At 44.1% G+C, this 22,848-nt stretch overlaps 1 protein-coding gene across 1 annotated transcript in view; it reads right to left on the bottom strand.

Annotated features, from left to right (window-relative positions):
* Window positions 1–22,848, bottom strand: part of ANGPT1 (angiopoietin 1) — a 162,086-nt gene that overhangs the window by 45,399 nt on the left and 93,839 nt on the right. The window contains exons 4-6 of the mRNA XM_066625014.1: window positions 15,910–16,142; window positions 8,577–8,704; window positions 3,877–3,978 (exon numbers count right to left, since the gene is read on the bottom strand). Coding sequence (XP_066481111.1) covers window positions 3,877–3,978; window positions 8,577–8,704; window positions 15,910–16,142 — 463 coding nt within the window. The remainder of the gene's footprint in view (window positions 1–3,876; window positions 3,979–8,576; window positions 8,705–15,909; window positions 16,143–22,848) is intronic.

Below are 22,848 nucleotides of genomic sequence, written 5' to 3'. Positions count from 1 at the left end.
TGGCACTTTAATATAACCATCCATTTAGCTATGTCAAGACTTGTGGCAAGTTCCGTTGAAATAAAGTCAAGGTGCATAACTACAAGAGTGCTTGCATTGCTCCCCATTGCCCAGGTTTCAAATGCACTGTTGCAAACATGCCATAAACAAGTCCGCACTAGGCCAACTCCGGCACTTGGAACCACAATCCACTGGCTGCGGTGAGTGGGGGGGAGGCAGGGAGAGGTATTCCAGGGCAGGGGATTGTGGGGAGAAGGTGTGGTGGTGGTGGGAGGGGGAAGGGCAAGACTGGCAGACCTCAGCTCTGCTGGATCCACAGCCCTGTGTTGTGGCCTGACACACGGTTTCTTGATTCTGCGCTGGCTAAATAGCCACCGCAGAGTTGCGAAGCCCCATTGTGGGGCCGTTTCCCTTACCTAGGGGAAGGGGATGAAAGTCCCCTTCTCCTGAAGAGCCACTGGCAGCTGCCCAGTTGCACTCAGGATGCCATGGTAATCATTTTGGTGCCATGGTAGCCCTGCGCATTGGGCAGCCCAGGACTGGGCTGTGAGTGAGCAGTGTTTCAGTTCCTACAATTGCTCTGTGGTGCTGGTTACTATCAGGGCAGGAGGTCTGGTCTAGAGGGTAGAGCCTCCGTTTGCCTGAAGATAACATCCAAAGGTCGCCAGTTCGAGGCCACCGGCACCGTGAACAGCGAGACCTTGAAGCAGCTGACAAGCCTAGCCATTCCACCTGCACTTTGGCCGCTGTCAGCCTGTGTGGGAGGAAAATGGAGGCCAGAATGTGATACCAGATCATAAAAGATCCATCTGAATTGTTGTGGTTCTTGAAAGACAGAACCTTCTTCAATTGTAAAAATCCCTATTGGGATTTAGTATAGCCTGCCTGTGTAAACCGCCTTGAATTAAAGTCTGAGGAGAAATCTGATGACCAAGAAAGGTGGTATATAAAAACCTGTAATATTATTATTATTATTATTATTATTATTATTATTATTATTATTATTATTACAGTGTCAATGTATTTCTTTTTAAATATTTTTAACGGCTACTGCTACACTGTAAGTAGCTTGCATGCTACAGAACAAGGGTATAGAAGTAAGCTAAAGTTGCCATATTTCAATTTAGGAAACAAATATAAAACCACAACAATTCAATATTATGAGTATGAGATTCAAAACGTCTGTCATGTATTTGTTTCAATCAAAAACATGCAGTCAAATGCTTTTTGTTTGGCAAGTGCTCTTTAAAACCATTTTTTTTCCACCAAAATATTTGGTAATGAGAGTAAAATGGAAACAGTGAAGTAATGTGACTTGTGTTACGAATGTTTTGTTGTTGTTGGCAACCTTCAGTCTCGAAAGACTATGGTATTGCGCTCTGAATGGTGGTTCTGGAACAGCGTCTAGTGCGGCTGAAAAGGCCGATTCGGGAGTGACAATCCCTTCCACACTGGGAGCAAGTGCAGTCTGTCCCTGGTCTGTCTCCCTGGCTATAGGCCTTCCTTCTTTGCCTCTTTGCCTCAGCCTGTTGGCCAAGTGTCTCTTCAAACTGGGAAAGGCCATGCTGCACAGCCTGCCTCCAAGCGGGTCGCTCAGAGGCCAGGTTTTCCCACTTGTTGAGGTCGACTCCTAAGGCCTTCAGATCCCTCTTGCAAATGTCCTTGTATTGCCCTCAGTTTGGCCGTACTTGTCGTAAGAGACAAATGTTTTATACAGAGGTTTTTAAAAATGTAGCCTACATCCAAGTTGAAAAAGGACAATAGTTGATCAAGAACAATTTCCCTTAACTGAATGAGCTGCTGGGCAGAATGGAATCCAATTTTAGCCTCTCGTGGTTCTTCTCTGCCAAACAAATGTGTTGTGTTTCTTTCAGAACTCAAAAGGGACAAGAGGTGCTAGATCAAAGCTTTAATGCACACAGCCTCATTTTCCATGTGACCAACACCTGACTGGCAAGTATGTGGGCCATCAGAAGTAGGGATGCTCTACCACCTCAGAGATGATGCTTGTCAGTGGATTAATGTAGCTTTGAATCATCGGGTGCTGCTCCACAGATGTGTTCATCAGTTGATTATTAAAAAATCAAGTGATAGCTGGTGCACTTAGTGGGCTACTGCAGAGCAAATTCCAAACAGGATTTAATTTCAGCTTATGTAATATCACACATATTTAGTCTGAAGTGGAAGCAGCTCATACATTCAGCTGCTCCAGCCACATTCAAGAGCAGAAATCACGGCTGAGCCAGAATATTACCAAGATGATAGTGCAGAGTGAAATGGGAGAGGACTGTGAAATCCTCCTCCTGCCCCTGAAAAAAGTCAACTGTATTTTTCCAACGCTTCTTCTGTGGTTGTTTGCAAACTTCACAGTTTGGGAAGAGAGGGAAGTGCCCTTTGTATTGCTTAGGCAATCAACTGGCTCTTTAGTCTTGCTGCACTAGTCTGCCACTAAGCATGGGAAGAAAGAGGACATGTCCCCTTGTTTCCTAGGTAATGCAAGGATATGGTCCCATTCCCATGCCCCTAACACAGTGGGTGAACTTTGGCCATTTTTGACACTTCCCCTTGAACATGGGGTTCAGTGAAAGGGGTGGGCAGCTTCCAAGCCTGTGAATTAGGCAGCAAAACTTTCTGGTAGAAATACCAAAATCATGTACATACACTTGTGAAGCTGGTGCTGTGTATCCATTTCACCTTGGGAAAATGTACTGCTTCTTTATACAGCAATTCTCAGTTTGTATCTTTTATAGTAATCTATACTCTTTACTGTCTTCATTGCATATAATGGCATAAGAGCTTTGTGGGTTTAAGTCACTATATTAGGTCCATTGTGAAGCAACTCTACAACGAACTACCTGATCCTAACTTCCCCCTCCATGGATGCAGCCACACCAACAGACCCATTTTGCAGGGGGTAGTCCGGGAGACCTCCTTAAGGTAAGGGAACATTTGTTTTAGGGCTTTATAGAATAAACATGCTGTGCCTACATTACATGCAGTGCTGGACTTCTATTTCAGCATTAAGTGGACTCATTTCATTCACTCTTGAGCCACACCTTTTGAAAATGAAAAATTACAGGTCTGCTTACAAGTGTTTGGCCTGAAGGAGAACGTCCATTATTTTGAAGTGAAAAGATGCTCTCCGCCACCAGCTGAGGATCTCCCCCAAGGAAAACCATGTAGCATTCCCATTGCTTTTTTTCTTCTTGTTAGTTTGAAGTGCATAAAACAGTCTTTATTTTATTTGTTTTTCAAATGAAAAATCTAGAGCAATGTGCCAAGCACAGCTATTTCTTTTGGATGAATGGGTTATTCCATTCATGTAGAGCTTGTATGCTCCCTTTTCAAATTGCAGATCCCTGGGCCCCCAAAAGTTCTCTCACAAGGTCAGGGGGCCCTCTGGAGATGCACCTAAGAGGGCACAAGTAGCTACCATCAGAGTTTTGATCCTCCCTATAAGCGGAAGTGCTTTCTGTTCACATATGGGGGAGTTTGGATCTCACCCAGTATCTGGCTTTTTACAATAAAGTGTGACAGTTGTCTGGGGACAAGGAAAGCAGTGACAAAAGCAACTGATACATTCCAAAATCCACAGGGGAAAAAAGAAAAGTTGATTTCTTAACAAAACAATTCTCTGAAATATGTTTCATATTTAAAACACACAAAAAGGAAGGGGACTTAAAATACAACAGTGGCTTTAATCAACCAGTGCTACATTTTTTTCCTTCCAGTTTTATTATTGTTTAATGGCCATGTTCCCAGCGAGAACTATTAACACAGTGTTTGGTTTTGTTTGGAAAATAATAGCAATAATAATAAAACTACGTCCCCAGTGATTTGAGAGATACAATTCCTATAAGTAATTCCCCATCTTACCATTTTGTATTCTTTCCAGGTTTTTTGAAAATCGAGACTCCCATCTTCCCTGTGTTGTATTACTGTCCAGCCTCCTCCTGTGATCTCCATGTTGCAAAAGACCTAAGCAGAAAACATAAATGCGTAAGCATCACCATCTTCATTTGGGCTGCCGATCCCTCTAGATCCACTTTTTGGCTCCAATAGTGGCCAAGTCTATTATCCAGGGAGGTTTACCAATAAGACAAGATGGTAATTCTAACATTTGGTTTGTACTCCTGCTATCTAGAAAAGACATTTGCTGTCTCTGATGGTGGAAAATGCATTTCAGGGTGTCAGAGACTGGCACATCGTGAACAGTATTGTAACATTCTTTTTATAGCCATTTTGACTAACATTCCTCAAAACTTCCTGTAGTCATGAAGTCCAGTTGTGAATTGTGTTGACTAATTAGAACCCATCAGTACCAATGCGTGGTTAGAATAACTTGTACTCATACTATACCTTATGTAGCACATTAATATTGCATCTGCTGTTCAGCCATTTAGTCACAGGACAGATGTTGCCCTCTGACAGGCACATTCCCAAGGAAGAAGAAAATGCATACCCAGAACCAAAAGAATGACTTTCAAACCACTTTTCTAATGAATCATGGCTGCAAGCCAGTGCTCATTCACACATCCCTCCAGCTGTTCTGTATCCCGCTGGTGTGACCTAATACAGCTGTGGTATGCATATGGTTAGTACAACCACAGGGATGGAGATGAGACAGCATAGGTATTTCGAAACTGATCACTGCCCAGCTGGAAGTGAATGTAAGAAATAGGTGGGAATGACCCACATCATCAGCTCTGCCCATATGGTTTCACACACGTGCCACAGCCACATGGGACTCTGCTACAGAGGAAGCAGTTCCTGCACAAGGGCAGCAATGTGCTCATATCTGCATATGGGATCCCAGTTTAAAGTACATGCCTTGTGCACTGAAGGCTCCCAGCTCAATCCCAGGTAGGGAAGAGAAAAATCCTCTCTGAAACCCTGGAGAGCTGGTGCTACGAGTCTGTATTGACAGTATGGACCTAATGTAGATGGACCGGTGGTCTGATTCAGTATAACTAGAATTCTATGAAGGTCCCAGGTTCAATCTCTAGCATCACCAGGAAGGATTGGGAAAGACCCCCTGCCTGGAACCCTGGAGACCTCCTGCCTGTCAGCATAGATTATATTGAGAAAAAAGAATCTTGATACAGCACCCTGGTAACTGGGCATAGCAGTAGCGGACCTGCCCTCATTCTGACCCGGGACAGGTCTACGACCTGTCGCCCCCCGCCCCGACATGCTGTCCCCTTCCAGCACGCCACCCGCCTCCGCAGGATACTCACAGAGGTTCGTGGAGCATCACACGGCATTCCCCAACAGTTCAGAAGCCTTCTGAAGCCTCTCTTACTGTTTTAAACAATACTTCCAGTGTTCCGATGAAACCGGTATTGTTTAAAACAGCAGGGGAAGCCTCAGAAAGCTTCTGAACTGCTGCCGAGTGCTGCACAGAGCCTCACCTGCCGGTGGAATGGCTCAGACAGGCAGGTGGAACGGTGCAGTGTGGCAGGCAGAGGAAGAGCAAGCATAGAACCCAGGGCATTTGCCCCCATGCCCCGCCTCAGGTCCACCACTGGGGCATAGAGGTACTTTTTGAACTGGTGCTCCTCTTATATTTAGGAGCGGAAAAGCAACTGTTCATCTTCATCCAGTGTAGAGTCTTGTAGTGGCTATTGGCTGCTGTGTCTTCTGCATCTTTAGATTGTGAGTCCATTGCAGGGGGGCAAGGGACCATTTATTTATTTAATTTTCTCTGTAAACCTCTTTGTGAACTTTTTTTGTTTTGTTGAGAAGCAATATACGAATATTCTTCTTCTTCTTAATATAGTATTCTATGCTGCAAAACCACTTTGTGGTGTACGTCAGATGCTAGTCCTCATGTAAAACAGACAAAATCCCGTATGCAAATAGAATGCACCATTGATTGCTTGATTTGCAAATGTGTAAAAACAACTGATCAACAATTCTCAGTTCTTGCCTTTTCCCAAGAAGAAACTAAAGGTTCTGCAAAGTATCTCCATTTTGAATGGGATTGGCCTTATGCGAAACAATTTGCTTCTAAATGTTCATACCCAGATGCACACACTTGATAGCAGCTGCAACGATTCAAGATTTTCCTTTGTGTCCTGTTCTTTTAATAAAGCTACATGCTCCACTGGTGACGGAGGCCCAATTTTAACAAAAAGCTGGAGAGGTCTTATCAATTCAGTGCAAGTCTTGGCACTCTCGTGCAGGACCAGCAAAGGGAGCAGACCCCATGACACTGGCTGGTAATGTACTGTTGTACATGGCCTTATCACGTGGGGGTCACTACCCAATTCCTTTGAACAGCTTCCCTCATAATCAAACTGAGGATGTCATTTCATCCTTAGCTGAATCAATTCCATGCTTTTCACTCTTAGGTGTATTGTCTGTACCAATGTTGGGCTGTTTCCCCCATTGTACAGTGTCAATTCTGGCCTAGGCAGCCAAGGGACTCTGATTGTATATCAGAGGAAGGGGATTGTACAAGGCTTCAAATATGTGAACCTTAGTTGGGAAAAGAAAAACAAAACCCTTAAAAGAAGTGCCGTTCTCAAGGAAAAACAATTTGGCTCAGTGCTTCCTTCCAAAATGATATTTGAGAGCAAACAATTATCTGCAGCATGTGGTTCCTCTGGTCTTTGATTTATAGCCGGCAGTTTAAAGCAATGCATGTATCTTATTTAACATGCACGTCAAGAGCCAAGAAACACACTGGTCACCTTTTTTCACACATTAAATCTTGATCCTCTGTTTGGGTGACGCATGTATCCGTATTAAAAAAAAAAAGAAACAAGACACAGTGATAGTTGGTTCGTACATACACAGGAACAGCCTTGACTTGGAAAAACCCTTTTCTAAACAAGTTTTGATGTTTTCTTGCTTTGAGTGAATCAGCAAAGAGGCATCGTACAATGACAGAGGGATTTACAGCACTGAATTATTCCCTGTGTGGTCTCATAGCGATGGACGCGAACACCTGCCACATTAACAGGAGCGGCAAGCCGATTATATATGGGAGCTTTCCACCGCGAGCCAACAAATGTCCTCCACTGGCTCATGTCCCAGACAAGGTCAAGGCATTCAGCCATTAAACACCTTTTAGCATGTTTTGAGGTTGAAATTTGAACAAAAACAAAAATACAGGGGAAAGAGGAAGAATTTGAGTTACTCTCCTGTTCTGCATCCTTGGTGGTGAGTTGAATATAACTTGAATCCTCACTATTTGGTGGATTCAAGTCAAATGAAACTCCTGAAAATGATACAGAGGGACGTCAAGTTTGTATTCTCAATATGCGCTTTAAATGCGAACATCTCCATTTAATTGAATTTAGTCTAAGGCAGTAGTTCTTAAACTGGGGCGTCATGACGCCCCAGCCTGAAGACCTCTGCCTTTGCCCCTTTAAGGGGTGGGGAGGGGGAAATGCAGCAATACTATCCCCAGGATTGCACCACTGCCAGGGGTGCAAGGGGCTTTCTTGTATTTACTGGAAAAACCAGAAGCATCCCAGGGGTGCAGGGAGCCCCACGGAAGCCTCCACAGGGCTCCCCAAGCAGCAGAAAATCTAAAAATAACAATTGTAACCTGCTTCTGGTTTGTGATTGTAAAACCGGAAGTCGGTTGCGATCATTATTTTTACAGTCTCCGTGCCTTCTCCTTACAGTCTCCTTCTGCAAGGGTTCCTGCACCCCTGGGATGCTGCTGGTTTTTCCAGTAAATGCATGAAAGCCCCTTGTGGCATGATCCTGGGGATCACGTCACTGCATTCCCCCCTCCCCCACAAAGACTGGGGCTCCTGAACTCCGGGAGTTTGGGAACTGCAGGTCTAAGGAGTAAAGTGATGACATTTACAGCAGCCCTTTGGAAGCATGTTCTATTTTCATTGTTTAAGATTACAGTATACTGCAATTCTTAATTTGTTTTCATGGGCAGTCAGTACCATTCATGTATTATGTCTAACATGGTAGGGTTCTAGAACAGCAATTTTCAATGATTGTGCCATGGTCGCTTCACGTTGCATGTTTCTCATGTGGAAAACACTTCTGTGTCAAAACAGCATGCAGGCAGATTGTCAAGTGTGATGATTTACACATGTGTGTTTTTCACGGGGTTGGTTTACTTATGTATAGGTTAAACATGAACATGCAGTGGAGAGCATGAGCTTTGCCAAAATGCCTGTAGAATGGTTAATACAGGGGGACCCAAAAGTAGGTGGCCAGTAGGTGGAATAAATGTTATCATTTCCTGTCCACCTACTTTTGGGTCACCCTGTATAAGCCAACACTTAGGCTGCAGTCCTGCATATCAGTGGTTCCCAAGCTGTGAGCAGGGAAGCCACAAAATCTTCACAAAAAACCCACTGCCCTAAACGATATATAGAGGATTGTAGCCCTATTAGGGAGCCAATGGCCCAGTAGGTCAAGGGAGCTGCCAGATGAAAAGGGAACTACCGCTGTATACACTTATCTGGGAGTAAGCTCGGTTGAACAGAATGAGCCTTATTTCTGACTAAACAAGCATGTGATTGTACTATTAGGCAGACACAGACATGTATCTATTTGAACATCACAAAAGAAACCCCAAGCACCTTTTTTTCCTTTACCTTTTTAGGCTCAGATACATTATTGACATAAATCGTGTAGACACCACTTTTGTTAAAACCAGCTTGGTACGCATCAGCACAGTCTCGGAAAGGCTTGTCCTCTTCTCTTTTGACACTCTTTAGTAAAACTGCAAAAAAGTAAACAAGTATGATATTGCAGTAGCACCCTAAGCAACCAATCAGCCCCAAATGGTGCGGCTAACAGACATCATTTCAGTCACTAGGATTGCCTACATTTTTACTAGTCCAGCTAGTTTGCCTTTAATCTGCTATCATGGAAAGAACGCCTTGAGATAAGTTCCACCTGTTAAATTTCCATTAAGATATACGAGAAAGGGGGGGGGGGAAATCACAAAAACAATAGCCCAGGAACTCCACTATGGAACACAGGAAGACATCTTGTACTAAGGATAACCATTAGTCCATCTAGCTCATGCCAGGCAGTGATTTTCCAAGGTTTCAGATGCGAATTTATCTGTGCCTCACCTGGAGAGTGAACCTGGGACCTTCCACATGCAAAGCAGATGCTCTCCATTAAGGTAAATCCCGTGTCTAAACCAAGTGAGAGTGGTAGGCAGAGTCAACTAGGATTACATGGGAATTGTGTGTATTAGTATCCCCTGGGTGCTGGGGATAAGAATAGGCCCTCAGTTTGGCTGTACTTGTCGTAAGAGGCGACTAAACAGCCACCGGGTAGATGGGGCTCGTCAGCCTGGGAAGGCAGCTCATCTGAGAGAAGGAAAACTCTGATCCCAAACCTCCACTGCCTTGTGGCTACATCCAGTTATGGAAAAGGCTTCAAGAGTCAACCTCGAGGCAAAATCCAGAGCCGGAGTCCCTGAGGCAGTTTGTGGCTGAACACAGTCACGTTCTGGCAACTCCTGCGACGCCGCTGGAACCAACCGTATTGGCCTCTGCCTTTCCATTGGACCATTCCAGCGACGTGGAGAGGGGGGATTTGCTGCATGGGTAACAGCCTATCCTCCATACCTACTTTACCCAGGCTTCACACACTGGAGAGGACACTCTGTTCCAGAACCACCATTCAGAGCGTGACACCATAGTCTTCCGAGACTGAAGGATGCCAACAAGTCATGTTGATCAAGTTCATACCTGATTCATCATACAAATTTGTCTAGCACATACAGCAGTTGGCTGTGTTACAAACCACACTATTCCCTGGCTCCAAACTGTTAACAAGATTCTGTGGGTGTGTGCTTGGCAAACGTGGTGCCCAAAGGCAGTTGCATTAGAGGCAGATGCACAATTATTTCATGTTAGCTCCTTACCAAGGGGAACTCTCCTAGACATGCTAGTCCCGGGTTGTTTAAGCTTCGCACAAAAGGTCAACTGCAACTTTTTGAATTGCCAAGTTCAAGTTTGAATTGCCAATCAACAGCGGTTGATTCCATTTCCATAAGGAGACAAGTCAGCAGATTTTGTACCTGCTGACATGAAGCAGACTCTGTTTGCAATCCAGAAATGCATGCTTCTGGTTCCTAGTGTAGCTACCTTATTCCTTGGGAAGTTCTTACAGGTAAATCTACAGGTAAACCTTAGCACTGGTTCTCAAACTCTCTGGGAGTTCAAGAAACAGGGTAAGTCTTTGTGGGGGCAGGGCAGAAAGAAGTGACACGATCCCCAGGATCGCACCACTTCCGGGGAAGGGACGCTTGTTTTTAACTTATTTTACGTCTGCAGGGCTCCCCACAGCTTGTCGAATGTAAAAAAAAAAAAAAAACTATTGAGATCCACTTATGGTTTTGTGATTGCAACATGGAAGTGGGTTGCAATTGGTTTTTTAGGTTCTACAAGCCTCAGGGAGCCTTGCAGAGGGCTCTGTGGAGCTCCCATAAGCTCCCCCACCTCAGTACCCTGGCAGCAGGTAAGTGAAGTTAAAAACAGCCCCCTTCCCTGCAGTGCTGCAATCCTGGGGATCACATCGCTGCTTTCCCCCGGTACCCACTACTTAAAGGGAAAAGGGCAGTGGTTCTCAGGCTGGTGGGTCACAACCCATCAATCTGAGAACAACTGCTCTAGAGTTTTTCCAGTCATATAGTTTCTATGCTGGCAGAAGATGCAGCAATTGAATGCCAGCTGCTTATTATGCTGTTAAGCAATAGAACAACTTCTGTAAGGCCCTCAGATTGGGCCACCTGAGAGCAGCGTGACCAGGTTGGAAAAGTATTAGCAATGACTCAGGTGACACTATTCTTTTGTGCCCACACTGAATGACAATTTCAGCATGGTATGGTGGAATAAAAGCTTCCTTATAGGTAACCTATTACCAATGATCTGGCATGAAACTGAGCTGCAAGCAATTGGTTTTGTTAGAGATTCTGCTGCATTTTTGTAGTTATTTGTGAGCAAAGGGAAGTGCTTGCCTCACTGGCAACATTCCAGCTTGTAATTACATTAGCTTGGAACCATGTTTGCTTTTATGCAAATCAAAAGGGTCCTTAGCCAAGAACTCTCTTCCCAACACTGACCTGATGCACCTGGACAGAGCTACAGTTTGCCAAATGAGCCTCAGCTCACAACACCTCCCCAGGAAGCTCTGACCCAGAAAGAGATTGCTGGTGATTAAGTCAACAGGGTACCTTAGGAGATTTGGGGCACAATCCTAACCAGGTCTGCTCAGAATTAAGTCCTATTTTGTTCAATAGGGCTTACTCTCAGGAAAGTGTGGTTAGGATTGCAGCCTTGATTTGTAACCCCTAAGTACACTTCCATGGAAGTAGACTCTATTGAAATTAATAATGCTCACAATTAAGTGAAGGATCTGGCTGCATGACTGCCTTATAGAGACAACTGAGTGCAGCATATCCACCCTGCCTTGAATCTGCTGAACATCTGAAAATGAACCCTTCTAAATGTACCTGGCTGACCATCACTGGAGACAGAGTGCTAGAGTACATGAACATCTGCTGCCCTGTCCATCAAGGCAACTATTACATTGTTATGAAGTTTTAAACCAGTGAACTACCTGAAGCCTGATTTACAAGCCTACACAACTGTTTCAGATTCTCCCAGGGGTGATGACCTTGCCTAAAAGGAAAGGGCAGCTGCAGTAAAGTATCCATATGGGCAATTTGGCATCTTTTATTATCCTGGCCTATGATCAGATGGAGAACAGTGCAAATGTATTGTGTGATATAATGTAATTTTAAAATAAAATCATTTAATAGCTGATTCAAGGGTCTTTCTGGCTGGGAAATGGGGTATAAATGTTAGTAATAAACAATTAAAAAGAAACTCTAAGTATATACACGTCTATTCTGACTGAAAATACATTTTTGAGTTCCATTTAGGAAGAATTAACCCCTGCTAATTAGGTAAGAGGCACTTTTTCAAGTGGGTGCTCCTTTTTTTAGCAGGGGGAGAGTAACTGGCCCACCTCACCCCAGCACTGTCTGTTCTAGTGGCTGTCTGCTGGTATTCTTTTGCATCTTTTTAGATTGTGAGCCCTTTTGGGACAGGGAGCCATTTAGTTATTTGATTTTTCTCTGTAAATCGCTTTGTGAACTTTAGTTGAAAAGCGGTATAGAAATACTGTTAATAATAATAACTGTCTGCCTATTAATGTCCAGGGGCACAATTAGACATACAACTGACAACATGGTTTACCAGTTGTTTCCTCCTTCCACAAAACTGTAAGAATCATAGAGCTGTGAGGGTAACAACCAATTTCCAACAGAGAGTTCTCAGCACCCATTAAAAGACAATTCCCAGGATTCCTTGAAGGAAGTCATGACAGTCAAACTGATCTAAAAAACTATGGGTGTGCCCCTGTATCTGCGGGGGTTCCATTCCAGATCCCTCCCCCGCAGTTAAGTGAAACTGCAGAAATGGGAGAACGCCTACAGCATAGGCCATAGACATCTGTCTGCAGCCTCTGCCAGGGCTCAGACTGAGCCCTAGAGGTAAAAAAGAGTCACGTGAAACTGGAAGTGATACCTTCAATGCCTTATAGGGCATTGAAGAAGCCCTGAAGCCTTCTCTCACACTCTGAGAAGCTCGGAAGGGTGAAAAAAGTGGGCCATCAATGTCCTGCAGCTAACACCCCAAAGTAGCAACTTGTTTAACCCTTGATGCATATAGCCTAATCTGCCCTGTCAGATTCCTGAACCATCCAAAATTAGGTCATGGCCCACTGGTGTTACTGTAAAGTATATTTACAGTATATATACTGTAAAGTATATTTTATCTGTCAACAGATAGCATCTGGAGATGCTGGAGAGAAGCATCCTTATCTGGAGAGAAGGGCCTTTACCTTGGCTCGCTGTAATGTGACCCCCTCTAATGACTTACATGGCAGATTTAGAAACGCCTCCGGGGAAGATCGTTTATGTAGCTGCAATTTAGGCGAAGTAGAATCTTCCACACACATTATGTTGCACTGTTCCAGATATCAAGCATTAAGACAGCAATTTCTCTCTCCCTTGCTCCATCCTAAAACAGGGCATTCTGAGAAAGATATAATTCAATTCCTTCTAGCAGGTGATGTAGAGCATACAACCCTCTCAGTCGCACATTTCCTAAATTTGAGTATTCTGAATCGAGCCAAGCTTTCTGTACCAAGTAATCACTGAGTAGGTTACATCTTGGCAAGATCTGCAGAGTAACTGATTTTTTTCTGTCTTTTAAATAATTCATGTTTGTATGTAAAATGTAACGTACGTTCATTTCTGTGTGTACACGTAGGTGCACACATATACATATATTTGGGTACTACTTAGGTTTATACTCTCTCTACGATTTCTGTACAGAGTCTTCACCTATCAAATGTTTATGCCTAATAAAGGTGTTGTTGTTGTTATTGTTATCTGTCAACACTTCCTAAACCCCATGGCTCTGAATGTGTGAGGCAGGAACACCCCCCCCCCCAACATATGCTGTTCTCAGTTCCCTGGGTTCCAAAGTCCTGAGATCCATGGAAATTGTTCTTCAGTCCTACTAATGTCTCCAGATGCTCACAATTTTATAACTACATTAACCTGCTCTTCTGATCAGTGACTACACTAATTAAAGGTATAGACCTCAAACCTTAACTAAACCTTTCAAATGCCTAAACTAAACTGCATAGGAGGGAACATCCTCTGGCCAATCTGGGTAAAAGAAAGTCTCCTTGGGCTGATGTGGTGTTTAACAAAATGCGGCAAATGATATGGGCAGCCCAATCCTAACCCATTATGGAATAGTCAGGCCAGCTGGCCTGCCCCATTCCAGCACGGGGTTGGGACTGGCTGTAGTTCAGCCTGAGGCAAGGGGAACTAATTCCCCTTACCCCAGGTAATGCAACAATAGCCCTAATGGGGCTTCTTAGATCTGCACCACCTAAATTGGTGGTGCAGCTCCAAGCAGCCCGGTGCTGTACTGGGTCACCCAGGAGTGGGGTTAGGATTTGGCCTAAGTGCCAGATCCTGGCCCCACACCCCCATGTGGCCCCAGGCTGCCCACAGGCCTGCCCGCCCCCACTCCCTCTGCCTTCCCCAGACCCCTGAGCTGGCCCAACGTGGCCAGCGCAAACTCAGCTCTCCTCCAGTGCAACTGCACCAGGAGCAGACTCCTGAGGCTGGTGCACATCTGTGCACTGGCCTCCCGACTCTTACAGCACTTTTGAGACACTTCTGGCCTGAGACTTGCACCAGTACAAGGGCGACTGAGGATTGCGCCCTTAGGAAAATAGTTAGATGTCGAGCTGTTCAGGTACAACCTTGCTTTATGGTTGGGCTCTCAGCCCCTATGACCTAAGGCTATATACAGTCAAAATGCTATCAGACACCACATTCCACTCTTTCCAAGGCCTGATACAGCAACCACAGCCATGAGTGAACTCTGGTTGGCAGAGATTTCATTAGTTTTCAATCTCTTTCATTTTCATTTTCTTCAGCAGGCAAAACAGATCTAATAAAGAATATAGGGTGGGGGGAGGGGAGAGAGCAAGAAAAGGTAGGCTGGATGCATATCAATCATCACACAAATTTTAGCCAAAGTATCCAGCATTCTGATAGCAATTTTGTCCACACAGAACCACTTATTACAGTGGTAAGGGAATGGCTGTGGATATCAGTATAAGAAACAGAGCAAGACTTATCCCATATGACTTCTTTTCTCTTTTTGGAGTCAGAACATTTGCAGGTTACTGCGCTTGGCCTCTCTTCCAGCTCCCCTCCTTTAATCAAGTTCCATCCATTTCAATTTAATAATAATAATAAATAATAATAAACTTTATTTCTATCCCGCCCTTCTCCCCAAAGGGACCCAGGGTGGCTAACATATAAAAACAGATTAAAACATAATTTCTCACACAGATAAAAACACATTAATAGAAACCATAAAAACAGTAGTCAGATAAAAGTCAGAATAAAAAAGAACATAAAACAGCAGTTCTTAGAGGAATCAAGCCTGTAAAAAAGCAACTAAAAGATGTATAAAAGATGTTAAAAAGGCCATGAAGTCAGAAGGCTTGTTTAAATAGCAAGGTCTTCAGGCCTCGCCAAAAAGACTCAAGAGAGGGAGCCATTCTCAAGTCAAGGGGAAGGGAGTTCCATAACATTGGTGCCACTACTGAGAAGGTCCTGTTTCTTGCCGCCGCCCCACATACCTCCTTAAGCAGCGGCACTTGTAAAAAGGCCTTCTCTGATGACCTGAGAGGACGAGCCGGATTGTACGGGAGTAGGCGATCTCTAAGATACCCTGGCCCAGAGCAGTATAGGGTAATAGCAGTAATTTACATTATTTCCCAACCTTTCCTGTGCCTTTGTGCTGAATGCCTTAGGGCTCATTATTTAGAAAGAGACAACAAGACAGCAGTTAGTGATTTCTAATCCGCCATCTTGAGCAGGGCTAGCCTTAGGGTAATTTGACCAATTTGGCCCCTGCATCTTGATAAGCCCTGCACTGGGGCTGTGAGTAGAGTGCCAGCAGCCAGCATCTCACTCTGTAGCAAATACTCAGGCATGGAATCTTCTATGCCAAGGTGTCATGCAGTGAGTAGAGCATTGACACCACATGGCCCTCCCTCCTGCCCAGGGGTCTGATTAGCTTGAAATAACAACCCCCCCCCACAAGCAGTTGACAGTGACACTGCCACCACTGCTGCTCATCCTGGTGAATAAAGGGGTCCTGTGGGGGTGGAGGTCCCCCACATAAATGTTTTGCATTGGGTCCCACAGCTCCCAAGGCCAGCCCTGATCTTGAAATATAGTATTTCTTTGTGCACGTATCACTTTTCTCCATGATTAGGTCATTTGGAACCCCCAAATCTGAAGTCAGACAAGGAGAATTGTGCAAGCATCTCAGAGCTACCTTATTCAGTCAGGCGCCTTACCTCCTTCCTTGGAACAAAGGCTGACTAAGCTGTGAACAGTATCCATGAGCTCCAGTTGCTGTTTCTGCAGGACGCTGTTGTTGGTCATCGCTCTGTTGAGCTGCCTCTCCAGTTCTTGAATGATGTGACTCTGATGAGAAACCAGGCCTTGCAGATTCTCTTTTTCTTCCTTCAGAGTATTCAGCTCCTCTTTATGTCTTTCTTCCATTTCAAGGATTTTGTGCTCCAGTAAACTAGAGGCGAAAACATCAGTGCCACATGTTTGTTAACATTAGCATATGGGAACAACTGGATAGAGGATGAGGGGGATGGGAGAAGAATCTAATGTTCATACATTTGGAAGAGATTAAAAAACATATTCTTGTCCAATCCTCTGGTGCAGGGGTGACCAAACCCCAGCCCTGGGGCCACTTGCGGCCCTCGAGGCCTCTCAATGCGGCCCTCAGGGAGCTCCCAGTCTCCAATGAGCCTCTGGCCCTCCGGTGATTTGTTATTTATGTATTTATTTATACAGGTATTTATATACCGCCTTTCTTCGTCGTCAGATTTCTCCTCAGACTTTAATCTAGACTTTAATTTGTTGGAGCCCACACTGGCCCTACGCAACTGCTCTCAGCGTGAGGGCGACTGTTTGACCTCTCGCGTGAGCTGTGGGATGAGAGCTCCCTCCACTGCTTGCTCTTTCACATCTGTGAAGCAGTAGCGGCAGAAAAGGAAAGGCCAGCCTTGCTTTGTGCAAGGCCTTTTATAGGCCTTGAGCTATTGCAAGACCTTCATTCATTCATATAAGTTCATCTTTAATATATTCATTTATGTAAACATATGTAAATTTATTCCAATTTGAAATGTAAATTAATTCTTTTTTTTCCCTGGCCCCCGACACAGTGTCAGAGAGATGATGTGGTCCTCCTGCCAAAAACTTTGGACACCCCTGCTCTGGTGGAATGAGATTCTTCATAGATCTACCATGGAAATCTACCCAAATATTCAGCCCTGGGAGGTACTGAACAATTGCACTCTACAGGCATCCTGTAATGTTCGTCCTTCCACATTAGCAGCATTATGGGGGGGAGAGAGAGAGGATGAACTTACCAGGTGTCAGGTGGGAGACAGGAATTACAGTATTTGTATCTCTTTCTGCCACCATAGGTGAACCCACCCAATGATCAGCAGTGATGATGTTGGGCGCATGTGCATTTCTGAGCACCACTGGCATAGAGCCACCATTTTCCCTCACAACCCTAGGTCGTGTTGCTTCAATGACTGAAGCATCATGGGGGAAAATTAAAAGTGCTGAGAGAAGCACTTGCCCCTGCCACTGTTGTCCAAGAGCAGACCCACCTAATAGCTACCTGCTTGATAGCTCTTAAAGGCATAGAGCTTCTGTCCAGAAAAAAAGTGACAACCCTATTCTGGAACTGGTGGGTGCAGATGGAGAGAGGATGGATGCAGATGGAGAGCAGTATCCAAGATAGGAGAACATCCAGGGAAATTTGGAAGTTTCAGAGGAGCAAAATAGGGGAGGGATTTGGAAGAAACAACAGGCTACTGAAATTTCACAGCGTGCCTTCACATTTGCTGCCATGTTAAACCTAATGTGAAACCTCAGAAAGAATCTGGGTGTTCCTCAGCAAAACTTCTGGGAAAAGTCAAAGGAAGCGAAGAGTGCTTGGAAAAGGCAGGGAAGCCCCTGAAATCATTGCCAGAAAGCCCTTAGTCAGACACAACATAACCCAGACCTGGTTCTGGATAATAACGCCCACAGGCCTGCCCTGTCCTTGACACCTGGCAATGGACTATTCAATATGGAAGTCTTCCCGTCTGACAATGAATATTTGGCTGAAGGTTAACTAGACGAACTATGGCTGCATGGAAAGTTCAAAACCACATATTTGATGAAGCTGATGATTTAAAAATAACATTTGCAACATGCAAGAATATATTAACATGCCCTTAGAGAAAACAGCATAAAGTCACACTCATCTTTCTATGCCACAATGATGCTGAGATCCATATGATTTTCCCACTAAAGTTTACAAAGGCAGTTAAAAAAAATGTTTTTTTTTACATTTTACATACAGTAAAATCTGTTTCCCCCCCCCCCCCAATGTATTCAATTTCTCTGTGAGGTGTCAGGAGACATATGGTGCTCTAAATGGTCTCAAGACTGTAGGGTTATTTGAGGTACATGGAATCCTTAGAGAACTGAAATGTAAGTGAAAAGTAGCACAGGAGAGGTAAAACAGAGAAAAAAAAATACAATTATTCTTCCAAAGGGAAAATTAGGAGCAAACTAGCATGATTCGTCACTCTGTCAGTACTTTTTCCAGAGCCCTATTCTATCCCCTGCCACGCTATAGCATACAGCCACACTAGTGGCGCTCATGCTGCATGCTGTAGTGGGGGGAGCAACCAGAAAGCCAATGAGAGGTCAGTAAACATGTTCACTTACCCCTTGGTAGGATTTCTAGTGGCCTATGAGCCTCTTTGGATTTATTCCACCTTATCCTAGCTGGCATAGGTCCAAGGAGAGAAAGAAGGTGGGGCAGGCTGGGAAATCAGGGATAGGACCAGTACAAGGCATTGGAAAATGGAGCAGTGAACCTCTTCATCTGCTGTTACAAGCATATGCAAAGGTGCCTTCTCTGTCTCAGAACTTAAGTACAATCTGCCCCCAGCATCTGTGGGCATTCCGTTCCCAGAAACCCAGGGATGCTGAAACCTACTGATAAACAAATCTGCAGGTCTGGGCCTGCAGACCTGACCTCCAGAAGCAACTGGAAGTGCCTTCTAGTCATGTCAGGAGGTGTTCTGAGGCCTGGAGAGGCTTAATGGTGAGGCTGAGGCTGTATGTGGCCTCCTTGGGGATCGAGGTTGTATTGCTGCCTCTCTGGGCCTCAGAAAGCTCCCCCCCCCAGAGGTGTTGGAAAGGCACTTTCCTACAACTTCAGCGGATGTTCTGAGGCCCAGAGAGGTGATGCGCAACCTCTCCAGGTTTCAGAGAGCCTCCCAGATGGGACCAGAAGACACTTCCAGTTGGATCTAGGAGGTCAGGTGGGGTCCTCCACCGCAGATTTGGAATCTGTGGTGAGTAAAACCCACAGGTTCCAAACCCGCGGATAAAAAGGGCTCACCTGTACTCACCTCTTATACTGGATTCATTAATGTTGCAAACTTATTTATCTATTAACACTGGTGAGTGCCCTAAATAGCTGCAACAGGGAGTTGATTCCCACTGATGTTTTATTTTGATCACAACGTGATAGTGATAACTATTTGAAGCTGTTTCATGGGAACTGACCTAACCCTACCACCCCCTAATAATGTTTATACTGCAAAACCGCTCAGATAAATTCACTCTTAGTCACTTCCATCAATACCAAATGACCACCAGTTTTTTTTTAAGTAGCTGTCACAATTTTCATGCAGTTGTCATTAGATACTGAAAACCATCTATGATGGACTTTCCTGGTGACTGTGTTTGGAAGATTAAAGTTGAGAGGGCAGAGTACATTATGTATTAGCAAGAAGTAGTATCTTACAAGAGCAATATGCAATATATTAGGGATATACAGTGCCAAATTTTCTGAATAGATGTCTGGTAAACATTCCAAGAGGCCAAATACAAATTAACTATCATTTGTAGCCATCCTGGAAAGTAGCATTGAGTCATACGCCATGATAGACAGCTGCAGAATTGTGCCCAGCTGCTAAGCAGATTTAAGAAGTTTCCCGTAGTTTTCATTAGCGCATGCATGCAAGGCATAAAAACCCCCAACTCTCACCGAGCCTGGAAGTACATTGGAGTTTGGAACATAGCAGCGTCTTCAACATTATTGCAAATGTATTCTGTGTGTGTCTGTGATGTGCATACGGATTGTGTAATGCAACATGGAGCAGATGTCGAGCAGGAACTGGTGGACATACTGCATATAATCTATGAAATTATCTATGAAATGCTCATTCTGGAAACTGTTAACTGCTGATGTAATAAGTGTGAATCATCATGATTCCCTTCCATAAAAAAATTGGGGTTAGAAATCACAGCATCTGACTTTGGGCTCCTGTATAGCGTTTTCTGGATTCTAAAGATGCGGCCTCTTAATCCACAGATCCAGCATCCACAGATTTGCCTTACCATGGATGTCGGACCCCCACCCCTAGGATGGCCGCCCTGCAGATCTCCCAGATGCAACTGGAACCTCATTCCCGCTGCGTCTGGAAAAGTACCTGAACCTCCAAAAACCAAAAGTTGCATTCTATTTATTTATTTTTCACATTTTTATACCGCCATTCCTCCAAAGAGCTCAGGGCGGTGTACACAGCTGCCCCCCTCCTTTTGTCCTCACAACAACCCTGTGAGGTAGGAGAGGCTGAGAGAAAATGACTGGCCCAAGGTCACCCAGGAAACTTTGTGGCTGAGGGGGGATACGAATCTGGATCTTCCAGGTCTAAGTCCACCTCAACAAACCACTACACCACCCTGGCTCACTTTAAAGGGTCTGGGCAGCTTACTGAGCTTCAGAGAGGCCACATGCAGCTTCTCTGAGGCTCAAAATGTCACCTGGAGGCATTTTAATGCGACTTCTGGTTTTTGCCCAAAACCGGAAGTCATGTTTTAAAGGCTCCAGGCAGCATTCTGAGCCTCAGACTGGTCACACGTGGTGGTGAGGCTCTGGTCACCAGAAGCCCATGTGGGAAGAAAATAGCAAATATCAAAAGGACTTAATTCATAGGCCTACAAAATTGAGGGTCAGAAAAGTTTTTCCCAAACTTTATGGTGGTTTGATATGAATTTGGGGTGCCAATTCAAAAAATGGCATCGGTTTTGCCCTATCACGTCTAGTTTTGGAGATATAGTATAGCCTCATTAGTGAATGGTTCAAGCAGCTTCCTCATGAGGAAGCGATGGTGTAGGCTTCCTCATGAAGAAGCTGCTTGAACCAGTCCCTGAGGAGGCTATGCCGCGTCTCCAAAACTAGACGTGATAGGGCAAAACGGATGCCATTTTTTGAATCAGCACCCCAAATATACCCAGGAATTGGTGTAACGTTTAAGGAAGCAAAATGTGTGTTGGCCTGTGTTATTTGTGCTTTTCTGTATCCCCCATGGATACAAAGGTCCCACCTGTATATACAGTATTTACCATTCATGTATCTTGCCACACATTTTAAGCATGTTCACAGCAATTTAAAAAGTGATTTAAAAAAAGAAAAGAAAAAGAAAAAACACCAGAAGTAATCTTGATAGTTAGAAAGACAGGGTGAAGAGAGACAGACAATGGTGAGGTGGAATGTATTCGGAAACACGTTTGTGGCTTTCCAAGGCATTTGTATATAGGAAGAAAAGGTGTGCTCCGCTTCTATCACCACACTTAGACAGTATATCAGTCTGCACCCTATATGGTTCTCTGCAAATAAGCCTCTACGCATATTTGCTTCCTTTTTCCTATCGGAAACCTAACCACCTCCCTCCCTCCATGCTGTTTCAGCTGCTGCTTAAAAGCCTTTCTGTTTAGAACACAGCATCTAATCAACCACAGCCTACTGAAGAAAACAAAAGCCCAGCCATGCAACCAATTTGGCTTGTAGGCAATTAGCCTGGGCTTTGATTTACTGGCTTTCCATATTCTAAGCAGAAACTCAATCCCATGGTCTCTGGCAAGTGTGAACACTACGCGCTGTGCTCATAGAATGCCCCCACTGAGATTGTTTCCCCTTTTATTTTAAAATATATGCATCCTGTCTTATCTCTGAAGCTGCAAGGGGGCTCACAACAATTGTGTAATTTATTCTGTATGGTCTGATACAGAAGGAGGTCTATCATGGGGGTGATGCAGTGAGACACAAACCCTAGTGATGCCTTTGATGCAAAGCACATGCTCCAACACTGAGTTATGGCTCCTCCTACTGCAGTGGTGATTCCATGATTCCAGCCTTATCCCACTCTACTATCAGGACCAGAAACGTAGATTTAAAAAGGAAGGTTCACAAAAGTGCAATAAGGCTCATGGGCTTTATCTTGCTATCTTACAAAATTATTCGTGATATAATGCTTCCTTGGGACAAGCATGTCTATGTGTGTAAGCTGATTTTCATGATGTGGATTGTTTGTTACATACCACACAGTTTTTTACATAATAGCCCATTAATTCCTAGGGATGACAGTCAAGTAGGTTGTAGTAACAGCAAAGCTGAGCATAGCAAGGAAAAAGAAAATGCAGTTGTTTAGACTTCTCCTGGGTGGGGAGACTGTGGCCCAAGCACACTACAGATGTTTTACTGCTTTAGCAAAGGCCCCTCTTCATTGTTAGGAAAAGCATGTCAAACGTTATATAATGCAAAGATGAACCAGTAAAGAGGCTGCTTGTTTGAGGTTACTTTTCCTCCCTTTGTACATTTATAAATGTGGTTTTAAACATATAACAGAATCTAAATTTGGTTTTAAAAGTATAATGAAATCAGAATTTAGATAAGGGATACATATGCATGCCTTAACATGGTTCTTTCTGCAGAGAAAAGATTTCCTATATTATATCAATAATGGAAACCATATAGAAGCTATAGGAGTGGTATATAAATCTGGAACTGGTAAAATGCTCAATAACGTGGTAATCACTAACCAACGGTGGTTGACCACACATTTCATTTCTCCTGTATTAAGCTGTTCAGGAAGGAATTTCCTTAGAATGAAACCTCAGTTCTGTATTAAGACGTGAGACTTAGTGCCAAAGTTGAAAGTCAGAAAAGCCAACACGGAAGAATGAGTCTATTGTTGGAATTCACTATCAGGGATACTGTTGAAAATGAAGCCTTCTGTATCTGCAGTTGTGGGGCTTGTCAAGCAAATAAAAACCTTGGACATGACTCTTTGTAAGTCTCTGATTAAAACATAGATGTGAATAACTTCAAACAAGTGAAGCGTTGATCATTTAGAGCA

This window comes from Tiliqua scincoides, chromosome 4 (genome assembly GCF_035046505.1).
Source record: "Tiliqua scincoides isolate rTilSci1 chromosome 4, rTilSci1.hap2, whole genome shotgun sequence".
NCBI classification, from domain to species: domain Eukaryota; kingdom Metazoa; phylum Chordata; class Lepidosauria; order Squamata; family Scincidae; genus Tiliqua; species Tiliqua scincoides.
Note: the sequence above shows the minus strand (reverse complement) of the source record. Positions and strands in the feature narration are given on the sequence as shown.